Source organism: Lampris incognitus, chromosome 15 (assembly GCF_029633865.1).
Source record: "Lampris incognitus isolate fLamInc1 chromosome 15, fLamInc1.hap2, whole genome shotgun sequence".
NCBI lineage: Eukaryota > Metazoa > Chordata > Actinopteri > Lampriformes > Lampridae > Lampris > Lampris incognitus.
The window spans coordinates 48,678,416-48,697,588 of record NC_079225.1 but is presented as its reverse complement, the minus strand read 5'-3'; the positions used below and the strand labels follow the sequence as shown (position 1 = coordinate 48,697,588).

The 19,173-nt window shown below is 45.4% G+C and overlaps 1 protein-coding gene across 1 annotated transcript in view; it reads left to right on the top strand.

Moving 5' to 3' along the window:
• LOC130124997 (pleckstrin homology domain-containing family G member 3) overlaps positions 1 to 18,769 on the top strand; it is a 102,469-nt gene extending 83,700 nt beyond the window's left edge. The window contains exons 10-19 of the mRNA XM_056294401.1: positions 162 to 254; positions 2,914 to 3,000; positions 6,209 to 6,242; positions 6,626 to 6,727; positions 6,849 to 6,881; positions 7,077 to 7,087; positions 10,298 to 10,627; positions 11,369 to 11,497; positions 15,053 to 16,493; positions 16,721 to 18,769. Of these exons, the coding sequence (XP_056150376.1) occupies positions 162 to 254; positions 2,914 to 3,000; positions 6,209 to 6,242; positions 6,626 to 6,727; positions 6,849 to 6,881; positions 7,077 to 7,087; positions 10,298 to 10,627; positions 11,369 to 11,497; positions 15,053 to 16,493; positions 16,721 to 17,640 (3,180 nt within the window). The 3' untranslated portion in view covers positions 17,641 to 18,769. The remainder of the gene's footprint in view (positions 1 to 161; positions 255 to 2,913; positions 3,001 to 6,208; positions 6,243 to 6,625; positions 6,728 to 6,848; positions 6,882 to 7,076; positions 7,088 to 10,297; positions 10,628 to 11,368; positions 11,498 to 15,052; positions 16,494 to 16,720) is intronic.
• The last annotated feature ends 404 nt before the right edge of the window (positions 18,770 to 19,173 follow it).

Below are 19,173 nucleotides of genomic sequence, written 5' to 3'. Positions count from 1 at the left end.
CCGGTCCGGTCTGATCTGGTCTGATCTGGTCTGATCTGATCTGATCTGGTCTGATCTGATCTGATCTGATCTGATCTGGTCTGATCTGCCGGACTACAAACACTCTCTCTGATCTTTCCTTCTGTTGATGGCGTGCGTGTGGTTTGTGGTCTTGGTTTCAGTGTTCGACCCTCATGTTGATCGAGAGCGCCAAAGACTCACTCTGCTTCAGCGTCACACATTACAAACACCCCAAACAGCCTCACACCGTCCAGGTGAGACCCAACACACACAGACACACACACACACACACACACACACACACACACACACACACACACACACACTGCCCAGGTGAGACCCAACACACACACACACACACACACACACACACACACACACAGCCTCACACTGCCCAGGTGAGACCCAACACACACACACACACACACACACACACACACACACACACACACTGCCCAGGTGAGACCCAACACACACACACAGACACACACACACACACACACACACACACTGCCCAGGTGAGACCCAACACACACACACACACACACACACACACACACACACACACACACACACACACACACACAGCCTCACACTGCCCAGGTGAGACCCAATACACACACACACACACACACACACACACAGCCTCACACTGCCCAGGTGAGACCCAACACACACACACACACACACAGCCTCACACTGCCCAGGTGAGACCCAACACACACACACACACACACAGCCTCACACTGCCCAGGTGAGACCCAACACACACACACAGACACACACACACACACAGCCTCACACTGCCCAGGTGAGACCCAACACACACACACAGACACACACACACACACACACACACACACAACACAGCCTCACACTGCCCAGGTGAGACCCAACACACACACACAGACACACACACACACACACACACACACACACACACACACACACACACACACACACACACAGCCTCACACTGCCCAGGTGAGACCCAACACACACACACAGACACACACACACACACACACACACACACACACACAACACAGCCTCACACTGCCCAGGTGAGACCCAACACACACACACAGACACACAGACACACAGACACACACACACACACACACACACACACACACACACACAACACAGCCTCACGCCGCCCAGGTGAGACCCAACACACACACACACACACACACACACACAGCCTCACACTGCCCAGGTGAGACCCAACACACACACACACACACACAGCCTCACACTGCCCAGGTGAGACCCAACACACACACACACACACACAGCCTCACACTGCCCAGGTGAGACCCAATACACACACACACACACACACACACACACACACACACAGCCTCACACTGCCCAGGTGAGACCCAACACACACACAGATGTGTTATCACAAAACGGAGGACGTCCTGGCGGTGGAACAACGGACCGACTCTTTACCCTTGCTGAAGTGCTGAGGGGGGCGTGGGAGTTTGACCAGCCAGTCTACATGTGTTTTGTGGACTGGGAGAAAGCTTATGACCGTGTACCCCGGGCCACTCTATGGGGGTCACTGCGGGAGTTTGGGGTACCGGGGCAGTTGCTACAAGCCATCCGGTCCTTGTATAACCAAAATGAGAACTGTGTCCACATTCTCGACACAAAGTCAAACAGGTCTTCGGTGGGTGTCGGACTCCACCAAGGTTGTCCCTTGTCTCCGGTTCTGTTTGTGATATTCATGGACAGGATCTCAAGGCTCAGCCAAGGTGAGGGGTGTGTCCGTTTTGGGAACCTCAGAACTGCGTCTCTGCTCTTTGCAGATGATGTGGTTTTGTTGGCTTCATCAGAACGTGACCTCCAGCCTGTACTGGGGCGGTCTGCAGCTGAGTGTGAAATGGCCGGGATGAGAGTCAGCACCTCCAAGTCTGAGGCCATGGTTCTCTACCAGAAAATGGTGGATTGCTCCCTCCGGGTTGGAGATGAGTTGTTGGCTCAAGTGAAGGAGTTCAAGTATCTCAGGGTCTTGTTCTCGAGTGAGGGTAGGATGGAGCGGGAGATTGACAGGTGGATTGGTGCAGCATCAGCAGTAATGAGGACGTTGTACCGGACCGTTGTGGTGAAGAGGGAGCTGAGCTGGAAGGCAAAGCTCTCAATTTACCAGTCAGTCTTGGTTCCAACCCTCACCTATGGTCATGAGCTTTGGGTGGTGACTGAAAGGGTGAGATGGTTGATACAAGCGGCTTAAATGAGTTTCCTCCGTAGGGTGTCTGGGCTCAGCCTTACAGATAGGGTGAGGAGCTCGGACATCTGGAGGGAGGTCGGAGTAGAGCCGCTGCTCCTTCGTGTCGAAAGGAGCCAGTTGAGATGGTTCGGGCATCTGATTAGGATGCCTCCTTCCTTTGGAGGTTGTCCGGACACGTCCAACTGGGAGGAGACCCCGGGGTAGACCCAGAACTCGCTGGAGGGACTACATGTCCAATCTGGCCTGGAACACCTTGGGATCCCCCAGGAGGAGCTGGAGGGCGTTGTTGGGGAGAGGGACGTCTGGAGTGCTCTACTTAGCTTGCTGCCACCGCAACCCGACCCCGGAGAAGCGGCTGAAGATGAGATGAGATGAGACATGGCATCCATTTTAGCTGATCTGTTCATCAAAGCTTTTAATTCTTTTGCTGCAGTGCTGGATTCAAACATTTCAATCAGAAACACAAATAACATCAAAACAAACACCACAATAAAAACTGAAGTGAAGGGAAGATGTTATTCAATCCACACTTGATTCTGAGAATGTCAAATCACATTTATCCGTCACCAAGACAGAACAAATCCAACCTGGAACATCTGTCATATCCCTGCTGATTTTGAATACATAATACATTTTATTCTGACTCGAAATCACCTCTTGGTTTTCTGCTCCAGGCTCGGACGGTGGACGAGAGAAAGCTGTGGGCTCATCACATCAAACGGATCATTCTGGAAAACCACCATGCCATCATCCCCCAGAAGGTAAACTGACTTTTCACCAGTATCACTGATAAATACCAGTATAAACGCTCATAAAACTAGTATCACTATGACAGACACCAGTATCAACACCACAAATACCAGTATCGATGTGTTAAGCACCAGGATCAACACCATTAAGACCAGTATCACTGTCATAAACACCCAGTCACCCCTAACATAACACCAGTATCATTACAACTAATACCAGTATAAACACTGCAGACACCAGTATCACCACTAACATAGCACCAGTGTCATTACAACAAATACCAGTATAAACACTACAGACACCAGTATCACCACTAACATAACACCAGTGTCATTACAACTAATACCACTATAAACACTACAGACACCAGTATCACCACTAACATAACACCAGTGTCATTATAACAAATACCAGTATAAACACTACAGACACCAGTATCACCACTAACATAACACCAGTGTCATTACAACTAATACCAGTATAAACACTACAGACACCAGTATCACCACTAACATAACACCAGTGTCGTTATAACAAATACCAGTATAAACACTACAGACACCAGTATCACCACTAACATAACACCAGTGTCATTACAACTAATACCAGTATAAACACTACAGACACCAGTATCACCACTAACATAACACCAGTGTCGTTATAACAAATACCAGTATAAACACTACAGATACCAGTATCACCACTAACATAACACCAGTGTCATTACAACTAATACCAGTATAAACACTACAGACACCAGTATAACCACTAACATAACACCAGTGTCATTACAACTAATACCAGTATAAACTGTAGACACCAGTATCACCACTAACATAACACCAGTGTCATTACAACTAATACCAGTATAAACACTACAGACACCAGTATCACCACTAACATAACACCAGTGTCATTACAACTAATACCAGTATAAACACTACAGACACCAGTATCACCACTAACATAACACCAGTGTCATTACAACTAATACCAGTATAAACACTACAGACACCAGTATCACCACTAACATAACACCAGTGTCATTACAACTAATACCAGTATAAACTGTAGACACCAGTATCACCACTAACATAACACCAGTGTCATTACAACTAATACCAGTATAAACTGTAGACACCAGTATCACCACTAACATAACACCAGTGTCATTACAACTAATACCAGTATAAACACTACAGACACCAGTATCACCACTAACATAACACCAGTGTCATTACAACTAATACCAGTATAAACACTACAGACACCAGTATCACCACTAACATAACACCAGTGTCATTACAACTAATACCAGTATAAACACTACAGACACCAGTATCACCACTAACATAACACCAGTGTCATTACAACTAATACCAGTATAAACACTACAGACACCAGTATCACCACTAACATAACACCAGTGTCATTAGAACTAATACCAGTATAAGCACTACAGACACCAGTATCACCACTAACATAACACCAGTGTCATTATAACAAATACCAGTATAAACACTACAGACACCAGTATCACCACTAACATAACACCAGTGTCATTATAACAAATACCACTATAAACACTACAGACACCTGTATCACCACTAACATAACACCAGTGTCATTACAACTAATACCAGTATAAACACTACAGACACCAGTATCACCACTAACATAACACCAGTGTCATTACAACTAATACCACTATAAACACTACAGACACCAGTATCACCACTAACATAACACCAGTGTCATTATAACAAATACCAGTATAAACACTACAGACACCAGTATCACCACTAACATAACACCAGTGTCATTATAACAAATACCACTATAAACACTACAGACACCAGTATCACCACTAACATAACACCAGTGTCATTACAACTAATACCAGTATAAACACTACAGACACCAGTATCACCACTAACATAACACCAGTGTCATTACAACTAATACCACTATAAACACTACAGACACCAGTATCACCACTAACATAACACCAGTGTCATTATAACAAATACCAGTATAAACACTACAGACACCAGTATCACCACTAACATAACACCAGTGTCATTACAACTAATACCACTATAAACACTACAGACACCAGTATAACCACTAACATAACACCAGTGTCATTATAACAAATACCAGTATAAACACTACAGACACCAGTATCACCACTAACATAACACCAGTGTCATTACAACTAATACCGGTATAAACACTACAGACACCAGTATCACCACTAACATAACACCAGTGTCATTATAACTAATACCAGTATAAACACTACAGACACCAGTATCACCACTAACATAACACCAGTGTCGTTATAACAAATACCAGTATAAACACTACAGACACCAGTATCACCACTAACATAACACCAGTGTCATTATAACAAATACCAGTATAAACACTACAGACACCAGTATCACCACTAACATAACACCAGTGTCATTACAACTAATACCAGTATAAACACTACAGACACCAGTATCACCACTAACATAACACCAGTGTCATTATAACAAATACCAGTATAAACACTACAGACACCAGTATCACCACTAACATAACACCAGTGTCATTACAACTAATACCAGTATAAACACTACAGACACCAGTATCACCACTAACATAACACCAGTGTCATTACAACTAATACCAGTATAAACACTACAGACACCAGTATCACCACTAACATAACACCAGTGTCATTATAACAAATACCAGTATAAACACTACAGACACCAGTATCACCACTAACATAACACCAGTGTCATTACAACTAATACCGGTATAAACACTACAGACACCAGTATCACCACTAACATAACACCAGTGTCATTATAACAAATACCAGTATAAACTGTAGACACCAGTATCACCACTAACATAACACCAGTGTCATGACAACAAACATCAGTATAAAAACTACAGACACCAGTATCACCACTAACATAACACCAGTGTCATTATAACAAATACCAGTATAAACTGTAGACACCAGTATCACCACTAACATAACACCAGTGTCATGACAACAAACATCAGTATATATCTGACAACACAAACACAAGCGTCACCACTAGAATAATACCAGTACACAGTCATGGGCCATAATCGGCAGGTGGAGAAGTTGATGTGTGTGTGTGTGTGTGTGTGTGTGTGTGTGTGTATTTGTGTGTGTGTGTGTGTTTTCAGGCTAAGGAAGCCATCTTGGAAATGGACTCCATCTGTGAGTGTTGCCAGTAACTCTGTAGAAACTAGTATTTCTGACTAGAAACTAGTATTCCTGACTAGAAACTAGTATTTCTGACTAGAAACTAGTATTTCTGACTAGAAACTAGTATTCCTGACTAGAAACTAGTATTCCTGACTAGAAACTAGTATTTCTGACTAGAAACTAGTATTCCTGACTAGAAACTAGTATTCCTGACTAGAAACTAGTATTTCTGACTAGAAACTAGTATTCCTGACTAGAAACTAGTATTCCTGACTAGAAACTAGTATTCCTGACTGCTTCTTTACTAGAGAATATTTGATGTCACACAATGAAACTAAGATGTCTTGTGTTGGTTTTGTGTTTTTTTTTTGTGGCTTGGTGAATCTGTCTGTCAGACCCGTCAAAGTACCGCTACAGTCCAGAGAGGCTGAAGAAAGCTCTGTCCTCCCAGTCCGACCAGTTCCTGCGAGGTGGCCGACAGGGGCGGCGCCAGTCAGGTTGAACAAAATGACACCTGTAACAAACCAACATGAACAAACATGTCGGTTTATCATCTGTAAATCCTTTCACATGTATGAGACCTCCTCTCATGTCTAATAAACGTTTCTCCTCCTTCAGAGCCGACCAAACAAATCCTGAAGAACAGCAAAGGTGAGAAACTTCACCTCCTCTCTTCTCTCCATCATACCATATTAATGAAAAACCAGAAGGGTTATTGAAATCTGACGATCTTGCAGTGTTCTCTATTTAACTTTTGGATTTGGAGGAAAATGAGTCCTAATGTTGATGTTGTCTTTGTTTTACGTGTCTGTTCTCTTCTTCTTCTCCTGTGTGTGAATTCTGCAGCCATTCTGAAGGTGAGATGAACTGTTTCACAAGGATGGATGGATGGATTATGATTGATTGGTTGACTGATTGGTTGGCTGACTGATTGAGTGACTGATTGATATCGATTGATAAATGGTTGGTGACCTGCATGTGGAGGTGTGTAGTTTAGATATCCAGTTGGGATACTGGGACATGGAAGGTGCTGCAAGGTAGGAGTCATAGTTGTTTGAGGATGGTCATGAAGAGTCACATTAAGTCAAGTCAGTTTTATTTGTGGAGCCCAACATCACAAATTACACATGTGCCTCAGGGGGCTTTACAGCAACACAACAGCCTGTCCTTAGACCCTCTCATCAGATAAGGAACACCTCCCTAAAAAAAGAAAAAACCCTTTAACAGGGAGGAAAAACAGGCAGAAAGCTCAGGGAGAGCAACAGAGGAGGATCTCTCTCCCAAGACAGACAGCGTGACATGGTGTTGTGTTTACACAATTTACACAATACAACATTGAAAGAGGATAACACAATTATAATGGAATTATAAAATTTATGAAGAATATGATGAGGAGGATGCCAAGCAGTGTCCAGACACCACGGGACAGCCCAGGACCCGAGCCACGTGACCACCATCACCATGGAGACCTGATAGGAGGACAGATGCACACAAGCGAGATTCACGTCACACCATTCACATACACAGGAGAAGAGACAAGAAAAAATATTAGTTACACATCGGGGCAAGAGAAGGCTATAACATTGAAACAGGATAATAAAATTATATGGATTCATAAGATATATAAAAAAAAAGTGATGAGGATGCCAAGCAGTGTCCAGGTGGTGACCAGTATCTCCATGGAGACCTGGGAGGAGGACAGACTGCACATGAACACAAGGAAGACTCACATCACACCATTCACACACAGAGGAAGAGAAAGGAGAAGCCATCATTCAGAAAGAGAGAAAAGACATGTGAGAGAAGACAACAGTTTGCAGTAGTCAATAATCTATACACTATAATCTCGTCGTATTTTGAGAGCGGAGAGCTCGTGATGGCATGTACGGTTTAAGGAGATCAGACAGGTAGGATGGAGCCAGCCCATTTAGGAATTTATAAGTCAGCAGAAGCACCTTGTATTCTGATCTAACATGGATAGGAAGCCAATGAAGGGAGGCAAGAATTGGTGTAATATGGTCACATTTCCTAGTTTTAGTTAGGATTCTAGCAGCAGCATTCTGAAGACTTTTAGTACTAGAATGTGGCAGACCTGAGAACAGAACATTACAGTAATCAAGTCTGGATGAAACACATGCATGTATTAGAGTCTCTGCATCAGCCATGGAGAGAAAAGACCGAGTTTTTGCTATGTTACGTAAGTGAAAAAAGGCAGTCTTGGTGATTTCTTTAATGTGCTTATCAAAGGAAAGGCTGGGATCAAACATAACACCAAGATTTTTGGCTGCCACACTTTGTGAAACCACAGAGTTGTCGATTATTATTGTTAATCAAATTGGTGTCTGTGTCTAGCAGGGCCAATGACTAGCATCTCGGTTTTATCCAAATTTAAAAGCAGAAAGTTAAGTGACATCCAAATATTTACAGTAGCCAAGCAGGCCTCTAAGTTAGTGATTTGAGTATGATCATCAGCCCTTATAGGCACATACAGCTGAGTATCATCAGCATAGCAATGGAAATTTATTACATAACTACGTATAATTTGGCCAAGAGGTGAAATATAAAGAGAGAAAAGCAGAGGGCAAAGAACTGAGCCCTGAGGTACACGATAGTTAACTTCAGAGAATTTTGATATAATATTAGTATAGCAGACACAATGTGTTCTTCCAGATAAGTAGGACTTAAGCCAAGAGAGAGCTAAGCCAGACACACCAAAATTACAATTCAATCTATCCAAAAGTATACAGTGATCAGTGGTGTCAAATGCTGCACTGAGGTCCAGTAGTAGAAGCACAGAAGTGAAATTAGGGGCGTCCGGGTAGCGTAGCGGTCTATTCCACTGCCTACCAACACAGGGATCTTCGGTTCCAATCCCCGTGTTACCTCCGGCTTGGTCGGGCGTCTCTACAGACACAATTAGCCATGTCTGTGGGAGGGAAGCCGGATGTGGGTATGTGTCCTGGTCGCTGCACTAGCGCCTCCTCTGGTCGGTCGGGGTGCCTGTTCAGGGGGAGGGGGAACTGGGGGGAATAGCGTGATCCTCCCACGCGCTACGTCCCCCTGGTGAAACTCCTCACTGTCAGGTGAAAAGAAGCGGATGGCAACTCCACATGTATGGGAGGAGACGTGGTAGTCTGCAGCCCTCCCCAGATCGGCAGAGGAGGTGGAGCAGTGACCAGGACAGCTCGGAAGACTGGGGTAATTGGCCGGGTACAACAGAGGCGAAAAGGGGGGGGGGGTAAAAAAAAGAAGTGGAATCAGAGTCCATGGTTAGTAAAAGATCGCTCACCACTCTGGTCAGAGCAGTTTCAGTGGAGTGACAGGCCCTGAAAGCCGGTTGGAAAGGTTCCTATAAATAGTTTTCTTCTAGTATATGGATTGAAAGTTGTTGATACACAACTCTTTCTAGTACTTAAGCAAAGAATGGAAGATCAGAGGTGCTGCCCAATGACTGCTAGAATAGGCTCCAGCATCCCCGCGACCCTGAGAGCAGGATAAGCGGTTCAGATAATGGATGGTTGGATGGATGATAATATTAAGAGACCCTGGATTGAGGTGCAGTGTCTTAAGTAGAGGTTTGACCACAGCTGTGTTAAAACTGCTGGGAACTGCCAGTAGTAAGTGATAAATTAACAATGTCTAGCATTGTAGGACCCAGGTTAAGGCAAAAAGATGAGTTTTAAGTTTGGATTTAAAGGACTCGACAGACTGGTTTTCCGATGGCCGCAGGCTGGTTATTCGACAAGAACAGGGCCTGATAGGAAAAAGCCCTGCCACCAGCTGACTTCTTTTTAAGTTTGGGTACACACAGGAGCCCTGTATTTTGAGAATGGAGAGCTCGAGGTGGGATGTATGGTATAAGGAGATTATACAGGTATGATGGGGCAAGCCCATTTAGGATTTTGTTTTATTTGCTCGGATCACTTTAACTTTTCATCACTAAAGTTAAAGTGAGCCGAGCTGCTCATGTCGTCCTCTGTTAGCGCCTGCCATCCATTTAATCTGCTCCATTGCTCAAAAGTCAAACATAAAACAAATCCAGTGGAATATGTGACCTCATGCCACAGCATGCAGATAGTGACGGCACCTTACCAGAGGACACGTGCCCCCTACAGCCCACCAGCAGCCACAGCACACCGTCTGCCACACTCGCCCAGTCTGACACCAAGAGGCCAGGTGTGGGTGAAGAGGAGGAGGAGGAGGAGAAGAACTCTTTGGAAGTGCTTGCTGATAGCGAGGAGGAGGAGCGGCAGGAGTGTCCCCTGCAGGAGAGTGACACAGATGAGATGGTGATGGAGGGAGACCAGGTAGCTGACTTTGCAGCTTCCATGCTGGCGGCCATCTCCTGCTGGCACTATCGAGCCACCGCTTTGCTTTCCATGAGGGGGGTCATGACGGTGAGGCTCTCTGCCACCTGCACCTTCTCTTCCTCTTTCACCAAACGCTGCTGCCGCCTCATGCTTCCAGTGTGTTCCACAGCAGCTTTATAACACGCTGAAGTCACGGATAACCACACGCCAGCACTAACTGTCCGGCCAACCAGAGAACGGTTTCCTGCTGGGAACCCGTCTCACTGATCTGATACACGAACCTGCCGCCTAACAGACCGCTCACTAATGCTGTCTGTCTGGTGATCTTTCTGTCTTTCTGAGGGGTTCTTTTGCATTTCTGAGTTGCTGCCTGGTGAAAATCTTAATAAGACTTAAGATTAGATCTATAGAAACAAAATCTGTGTGCTTCTATCAAACATTCAGATTCTGTTTCAAAAGTTTTCATTTCATAGCAGTAAAGTTAAAGCCTGCTGGAAGCCTGCTGTTTGTTAGCGTTCACTAAGAGCTCGCAGTTTGCTGTTGCTTAATGCAAAGCTTCATTTGCATGTGGGTGAATGAATTTCACAGATAATTAAACTTCATTTTTAAACTAAAATGGATTTAATCCGTCTTCCAGTAACTTCCTCATTATTTCTTTAGGAATGAATACAGTGTGGACCTGCAGACACTGGCAAACTGCTGCTTGTTATTCATGATTTCTTTTTAAGTTATTGAAAGATATTTACAGCTCATAGAAATCATCCTGCTGCTACCTTGGATTCCATAAACACTGATACAAATCTGATTTTATTTTCACTGCTGGTTAAGGATGAAATGGGAGGAGATGTCGCTGAGGAGAACAGACAAGTCCTCAGCCAGGGGCAGGAACCTGAGAGTCAGGGGGAGGAGCATGAGAGTCAGGGGGAGGAGCATGGCAGCCCTCCCCAAGATGAGCAGGTAGGTTTTGGTAAACTTGTTTCATTGAGCTGCACATAAGTGAAACATCACAGCTTTGTGACCACCAGAAGATTCTAATGTGGCGAGGAAGAAATGACTTCATGAAAGTACACACGTGATCTTATAACATCAGTAAAATATTCATGCATGATGTCATAAAATCAGTTAAGTACACTTGTGTGATGTCCTAATGTTAGTCAAGTATTCAAGTTCAACTTTATTGTCCCTTGTAGAATAAAATGAAATTCTGTGCTCTAGCTGTCTCCGCCTTAACACAAAGGACAAAGGACACACTATTCCAAAAAAAAAAGAAGACATAATATGGTACACGATAACACGACAGTGTAAGGTGCATATGGGTGCGTCAGCTGTTCAGTAACCTGACTGCCTGTGGAAACAGACCATTACTGAGACGGGTGGTGTGTGAGTTGATGCTCCGGTAGTGATTTTTAGATGGAAGGAGGGAGAACAGAGCATGAGCAGGGTGGCTGGTGTCCTTAATGATGTTTCAGGCTTTCCTTTTGCAGCGAGTGGTGTAAATATCATGAAGTTGTTGTAGTTCCCTGCCAGTGAGTTTTGCTGCTGTCTTTACAGTCCTTTGCAGCAGCAGTCTGCAGTCCTGAGCAGTCTGGTTGCCAAACCACACTGTGATACAGACTGTCAACACACTGAGATGAGCGTTCATAAGAGTTTCTATACTCAGAGAAAACTCTTGAGACACCTCAGAAAATACAGTCTGCTGCCTTCTTCAGGATACAACTGGTTTTGACAGACCATGTGAGGGTGTCTGTAAACCAAGAAATCTAACACTTAATAATTTCAACAGATGACCCTTGATAGAAATAGGAATGCGATTTCCTCTGATCATTGTAGAGTCGACAGTGATACCTTTTTAAAAATGTTCACCAGGGTGACATATAAGAGTGGAGGAAAGTGCACACAGGTGGACTATATCTTATGTAGGAGGCGCGATCTAAAAGGGATTGGAGACTGCTAGGTGGTGACAGGGAGAACATAGCTAGGCAGCATCAGATGGTAGTCTGCAGGATGACTTTGGAGACCATGAAGAGGAAGAGAAGGGTCCGTGGTGGTGTAGCGGTCAAAGCATCGGCTTTGTGTCGATGCAGTTGCCCGCTGGGGACCGGGGTTCGCGCCCCGGTCTCGTCAGATCCGACTATGGCCGGTTTCGATGAAGCAGCAATAATTGGCAACGCTGTCTTGGGGAGAGGGTGGAGTCGGCTTGTGTATGTCAAATGAATACGTATCTGTGTGTGTGGGGAAAAAGCAGTGGTTCGGCCTGGATTCGCCTTGTCATGGAAGTGGTTAGGCGTCTCCTTCGAGACTGCTGGCCGGAGAGATGCAGTTGGCAAACGCATGCAGTACAAGAGTGGGTGTTTGAACTAAAATAGGGATCAATTGGCCACTAAATTGGAGAAAATCAGAATTAAATTTAAAGAAAAGAAGAGGAAGAGAGTGAAGGCAGAGCCAAGTATCAAATGGTGGAAGTTGAAGAAGGAAGACTGTTGTGTGGAGTTCAGGCAGGAGGTAAGACAGGCACTGGGTGGTAGTGAAGAGTTGCCAGATGGCTGGGCAAGCACTGCAGAAATAGTGAGGGAGACAGCTAGGAAGGTACTTGGTGTGTCATCAGGACAGAGGAAGAAAGACAAGGAGACTTGGTGGTGGAATGAGGAAGTACAGCAAAGTATACAGATGTGTGACAGAAGGGTACCAGCAAGAGTTAAAGGGAAGGTTTACAAGATGGTGGTGAGACCAGCTATGTTGTATGGTTTGGAGACAGTGGCACTGACGAAAAGACAGGAGGAGGTGGAGCTGGAGGTGGCAGAGTTGAAGATGATAAGATTTTCACTGGGAGTGACGAAGAAGGACAGGATTAGGAACAATTACATTAACGGTTCCACGGTGGTGTAGCGGTCTAAGCATCGGCTTTGTGTTGATGCAGTTGCCCACTGGGCACCGGGGTTCGCGCCCCGGTCTTGTCAGATCCGACTATGGCCGGACTCGACGAAGCAGCAATAATTGGCAACGCTGTCTTTGGGAGGGGGGCGGAGTCGGCTTGTGTTCATCACATGACTGCGTCTCTGGGTGTGGCGGAAAAAACAGTGGTTCGGCCTGGATTCGCCTTGTCACGAAAGTGGGGAGGCGTCTCCTTTGAGCCTGCCGGCCGGAGAGATACAGTTAGCGAACGCATGCAGTACGAGGGTGGGTGTTTGAACTAAAATAGTGATCGATTGGCCACTAAATTGGGAGAAAAAAGGGAAAAATCAGAAATAATTGTATTTAAAAAAAGAAACAAAGCAAGCGAGACAAGATGGAGATGGTGTGGACATGTGTGGAGGAGAGATGCTGGGTATATTGGGAGAAGGATGCTGAATATGGAGCTGCCAGGGAAGAGGAGAAGAGGAAGGCCAAAGAGGAGGTTTATGGATGTGGTGAGGGAGGACATGCAGGTGGCTGGTGTGACAGAGGAAGATGCAGAGAACAGGAAGAGATGGAAACGGATGATCCGCTGTGGCGCCCCCTAACGGGAGCAGCTGAAAATAGTAGCAGTAGATTCTAAAGTCAACAATGATTTCTTGTGTCTTATTGACGTTTAGAGAGAGGTTGTTATCATGGCACCATATGGTTTCATCTTCCCCTCCCCTCCTATAGGCCCCCTCATCTCTGTCACTTATTAGTCCAATCACTGTGATGTCATCTGCCAATTTAATGATGCTGTTGTCATATTTGGCAACACGGTCATTATAAACGGACTGTACAAAAGGGGACTGAGACAGCAGCCCTGAGGTGCACCGGTCCTAAGAACAAATGTAGGTCAGTATGTTTTATCTGTTCTCACAGTCCGGGGTCCTGCCTGTCAGGAAATCAATTAGCCAGTTACAGACAGAGTTGCCCGGACCAAGACCTCTAAGTTTCAGCACCAGTTTGGATGGTGCAGTTGTATTAAAAGCAGAACTGTAATCAGTAAACAACATTGGGACACAGGTATTGTAGTAAAGCAGTATGCAGAGCAAACGAGATATCATCGTCTACAGCAAACTGTAATGGGTCAAGGGTAACAGGAATCTTACATTTTATATATGACATAACCAGTCTTTCCAGGCACTTCATACTAACGGCTGTCACAGCAACAGGTCGGTAACCACTAAGGCAAGAGACAGGTGTTTTCTTAGGTACAGGCACAATGGTGGTTTTCTTAAACCACAGTGACACCCCACACAATGACAGGGACAGGTCAAAAACCTGAGATAGCTGAGTGTGACATGCCTTGAGGACACAGGACTTGAAGCGAACCGAACTGAGACCACCACCCAAGATGGTCTCGGTTCAGTTCGTTTCAGAGGGGTCCGAGTTCGTTTGGAGTGTTCAATAAAAAAATTGAATTATAGAAATAAAGAATATGACTTGGCCTAAAAAAAATTTCATTCAGAAGATTTTTTTGTTGTTGTTGCTTTATCCCTGAGTCTGTTCATTCTTCAACATTTAAAGATATGACAATGAGCGCTCACATTGTTTTATTTTTTTTTTGCTTTACAGGAGAAAACATCAGACTCTGCACCTCATTCCTCTCCTCCACCCCACTGGGGCTTCATCTCCCGCCCTGGGGTAGAAGCTCCATCACCCGGCAGAGAATCAGACAACACGGAAGAGCAGGCACCCGCTACACCTGAGTCTGACTCAAAGCCCTTGACCAGCGGAGAGTCTTCTGAGGAAGAGGAGGATGAGGAGAGGGAGGAAGCAGATAAGGGGCACGAAGATCACAGCATCCTGCCATCCTCGGTCCTGGACAAAGCCAGTGCCATCGCTCAGCACTTCAGCAGCAGCACCAGAAGGAGCAGCTTGGCTAATGAGGACAGCCGCTCCCTGGGCTGTCCATCACCATGCCTCCCCAGCAGGAGCGGCAGCATCCTCAGCTTGGGAGCTGAGCCCAGTGACAGGCCCCTCCCACTAAACAGCAATTCCTCTGAGAACCAAGAGAACTTCATTAGGAGGGATTTGACCCTCCTGTCTCCAGGGGAGGACAAAGTCTTTGACGGTGATGGAAGAAGCTGTAGGAGGAGGGACTCCACCCTCTCCAAGCAGGACCAGCTCCTCATCGGGAAAATTAAGAGTTACTATGAGTCTGCTGAGAATCAGGATGCCTCCTTCTGCCTCCGGCGCCGTGAGAGTCTGACATACATCCCCAGTGGACTGGTCCGGAGTTCTGTCAGCCGACTCAACAACATCCCAAAAGACAAAACCCCAGCAGAGGAGAAACATGTGAACTGCCCTTCCATTCCCAACTCCTTCACCACAGAACCAGACTCCTCCTTAGCTGCACCTCCACAAGGTCACGTGGTCTCCAGTTCACCATTGGAGTTCTTGGAGTCAACTCGGAAGAAGGAGGAGCCAGGTTTCTCTGTAGAAGAAAGCCTTAACATGGGCAACTTGAAGGACAAGCCAATTGAGGATGAGGAGTTCAGACCTTCTTCTGAAATGATCAAAGTCTGGCAGGCGATGGAGCGAGAGATGAACAGACTGCAGGACAAAAGACGAGGATGTGAGAAACACCAGGAGGCCCAAAGAACCTCCAGAACTGCTCCAAGTCCATCCTCCAGAACCACTCCAGGTCTGTCCTACACAGACAAAGCTGGCGGAGAGTCAGAGCTCAGCACCATCATGGAAGAATCCACAAAACAGTCTCCTCCTAAAGCCAAATACCCAGGCTTGAACCGAGCAGGAAGTCTAAAGGACACTCTCAAACTGTGGGGGGAGGAGGTTGCCACCTGGAGGCCGCCGGTTCCCCGTGTAGTCCAGCTGAGGGCAGAGGCGGAGCCAGCCGAGGATTCAGACCAGACCAAGAGTAAAGTACTTCATCTGGCCCGTCAGTACAGCCAGAGAATCAGAACCAGCAGAGCCACAGTCCGCCAGCGCCATCCAGACCTCCTGATGGATGGGAGGAACCTCCCATCTGTCATGGAGGAGGAGAGCTGCTCAGGTACAGGGACTAATTTCTACTAGTACTAATACTACCAATGCTACTACTACTACTATTGCAATTATAACCCCTATCACTAGTACTACTGTTACAGATTTCTCTGGATTAGAATAGTAGCATCAATCAGTCACTCACTTGATTGATTGATACTAATAATACTATTACTGTAACTACTACTACTACTATTCTTACTGTGTTAAATTCTTGTCGTGCTTTCTGTTTTCCAGGTAAATCCAGTCTGTCGCTGCCACTGTCCTCCAACCACAATGTCTCCTCCTCACAGTTGAGTCCTGTGGAGAACCTCCAGTCTTTGAGTCTGGCTCCTCCCTCCAGTCCACACCCCATCTCGCTGGCCCAGCATTCCAGGAGCCCACTCAGTCCACCTCCCATGGAGGGCTTCCATTGGCCTGACGTTCGAGAGTTACGCTCCAAGTACATCTCCTCCGACAGCCAGCAGTCACACCCCATCAGCAGGAGCCGCTCGGTTCCAGAGAGGATGTTGGATGGCAGCTCAAAGAGACGATCCAGCTGCTCCTCCCGCCTCTTCCTGTCTGAGGGAGGTCCTGTGGCTCCCCCCCCTTACAGAACACATCTGGGCAGAGACAATGGGCAAGGAGAGAGCAGAATGAGGCTCCACCGGGCCAACTCCCTGGACCATCGGCTGAGCAGTCTTCATCTGAACCAGTTACAGAGCCTTCAGGACCCAGTGCCCCACAGTGGCCTTGACAGTTACTACATCTCTGCTGAGGCTTCTCTGGCCGAAGACAGTAGCCATAAGATCATTGTTATGGAGAAGCTTCCAGAACAAAAACCAGAGCCAGCGAAAATGGCCAAGGAGGCCGAAGAGGAAGAAGAGGCACAGAATTATGTCCAGATCCGCTCGCCAACCAGCAGAGAGAAGATCTCTATCATGGCTGTGATTGACCGCTGTCGGGCCTATCAGGATTCAGAGGAATACAAGCAGCGGCAGGAGGGCGGGATCAAAACAGAGCCAGTCCTATTGGGGGGGTGGAGCAAAGAGCTTGACAGAGGTGGCGGAGTGTCCAATGAGCAGCATGATGAGGTCCAGAAATCAAATGCCAACCAAGAGGTGGCTCAACAGAGCCTGGTGAAAAATCTGAGAGAGAAGTTCCAAAACCTTCAGTGAACAAACAGAAACCAGTCAAGATTTTAACAGAGCCTCTATTTTGTAAAGCTCTCAAATAGCAGCTGTAGAGATTTTTATGTGAATGACAAAAAACAAACAAACGAACAAACTAACGTGGTTCTTAAATCCAGGAGAGTATCATTCTCTTCTAAAACATGCTGCTTGTGTTCAGAACCAGAAAACCTTCTCAGTTTTACCACTTATGTCAGAATTAAGTTCCTAGTCAGTTAACAGACACTATGTTATCCGATATTATGAGGTTAAAGAGCTGAATTATCCTACAGTGGATTGTAGGTGTAAGTGTAGAAATGTGTAAATATTCTGTACATTCCTCAGGAACCGCTGTGCCGGCTGAACTTTTGTTAAAAAGCAAGTTTTTGTATGAACCAAACAGTTTGAATGATTTACTGTAAGTCATCAGAGGAGGTCCAGCCTGGTGATTTCTACATGACAGAAAATTGAAGTTCATTGAAACAGGAAATTAGGTTGTTTATAGCAGGAAATTAGGTTCTGAGAGTTGAATAAGCTCTATAATGTACAAACAGACTGACTTATTAATTCTGTACAAGTTTTATTTCATGATAGAAGTGCAATGTTGGGGGAATGATGGTCAATACACTATAAGAGATTAATCTTCTCTCTACTTCTCATCGGACACGAGGACTAACCACTAAATCAAACACAGTCCAAAGAATTTTTTCATATATTTTAAAACACTTGAAAGTGGCTAAACACTGGAGAGGTTCATTCCCTGTTCTGTAAGGTGACATCTCAACACTGCCAACAAATTCATCTCGATCAAGTCATATTCCAGTTTCCCATGAGCAAAGCTCTTCCAGAGAAACTGAACAGGAAGTAGAGATATGTTCTGGCAGAACCGACTGCCAACCCACTGAGCCTGGCACGGCACGGCGCTGTTAGCCGGTGTGTGTTGGAGACGTTTGGTTGTGTAAAGTGGAAATGTTCACCCCGGCATGTTGGTGGTATTTATTGATCTGATGTAAATATGATAAATATTGATCTGTCTTTCTGTATCTGTGGTCCTGTACATGATTATGTAAAAGATGTACAGAGATGTTTACAGCGCCTGGCAATGGCATCCATACCACAATAAAAGCACATAACACCGGCCTGCGTGTGTGTGGGGGGGTTTGTGTTCATCCCTCATTTAAAAATGCTCTGTATTCATTCTCTCTGGCGTCACAAGAGCATGTATGAAGTCTGAGTAGCTGTCCGCCAATAACACAACAATATGAGTGTTAAAAAGACGAATTTATCTGGCAGGATAATTGTGCCACTTACAGTTTAATGCAATACAGTGTGTTCGATATTCTGCTTATTGGCACTATTAACACCTTTCATAATAATCACAGCAGTTTAACACGAGCAGAAATCCGTTTATGCTCAATAATCTGTGTTGTTAATCATTAACTGATGCAAGTGATGTGAGTGCCTGGTTACTGTGTGTGTGTGTGTGTGTTTTCATTCAGACTTAATTTTGAAATATGTATTTTTATTATGTATGAGTCTGTT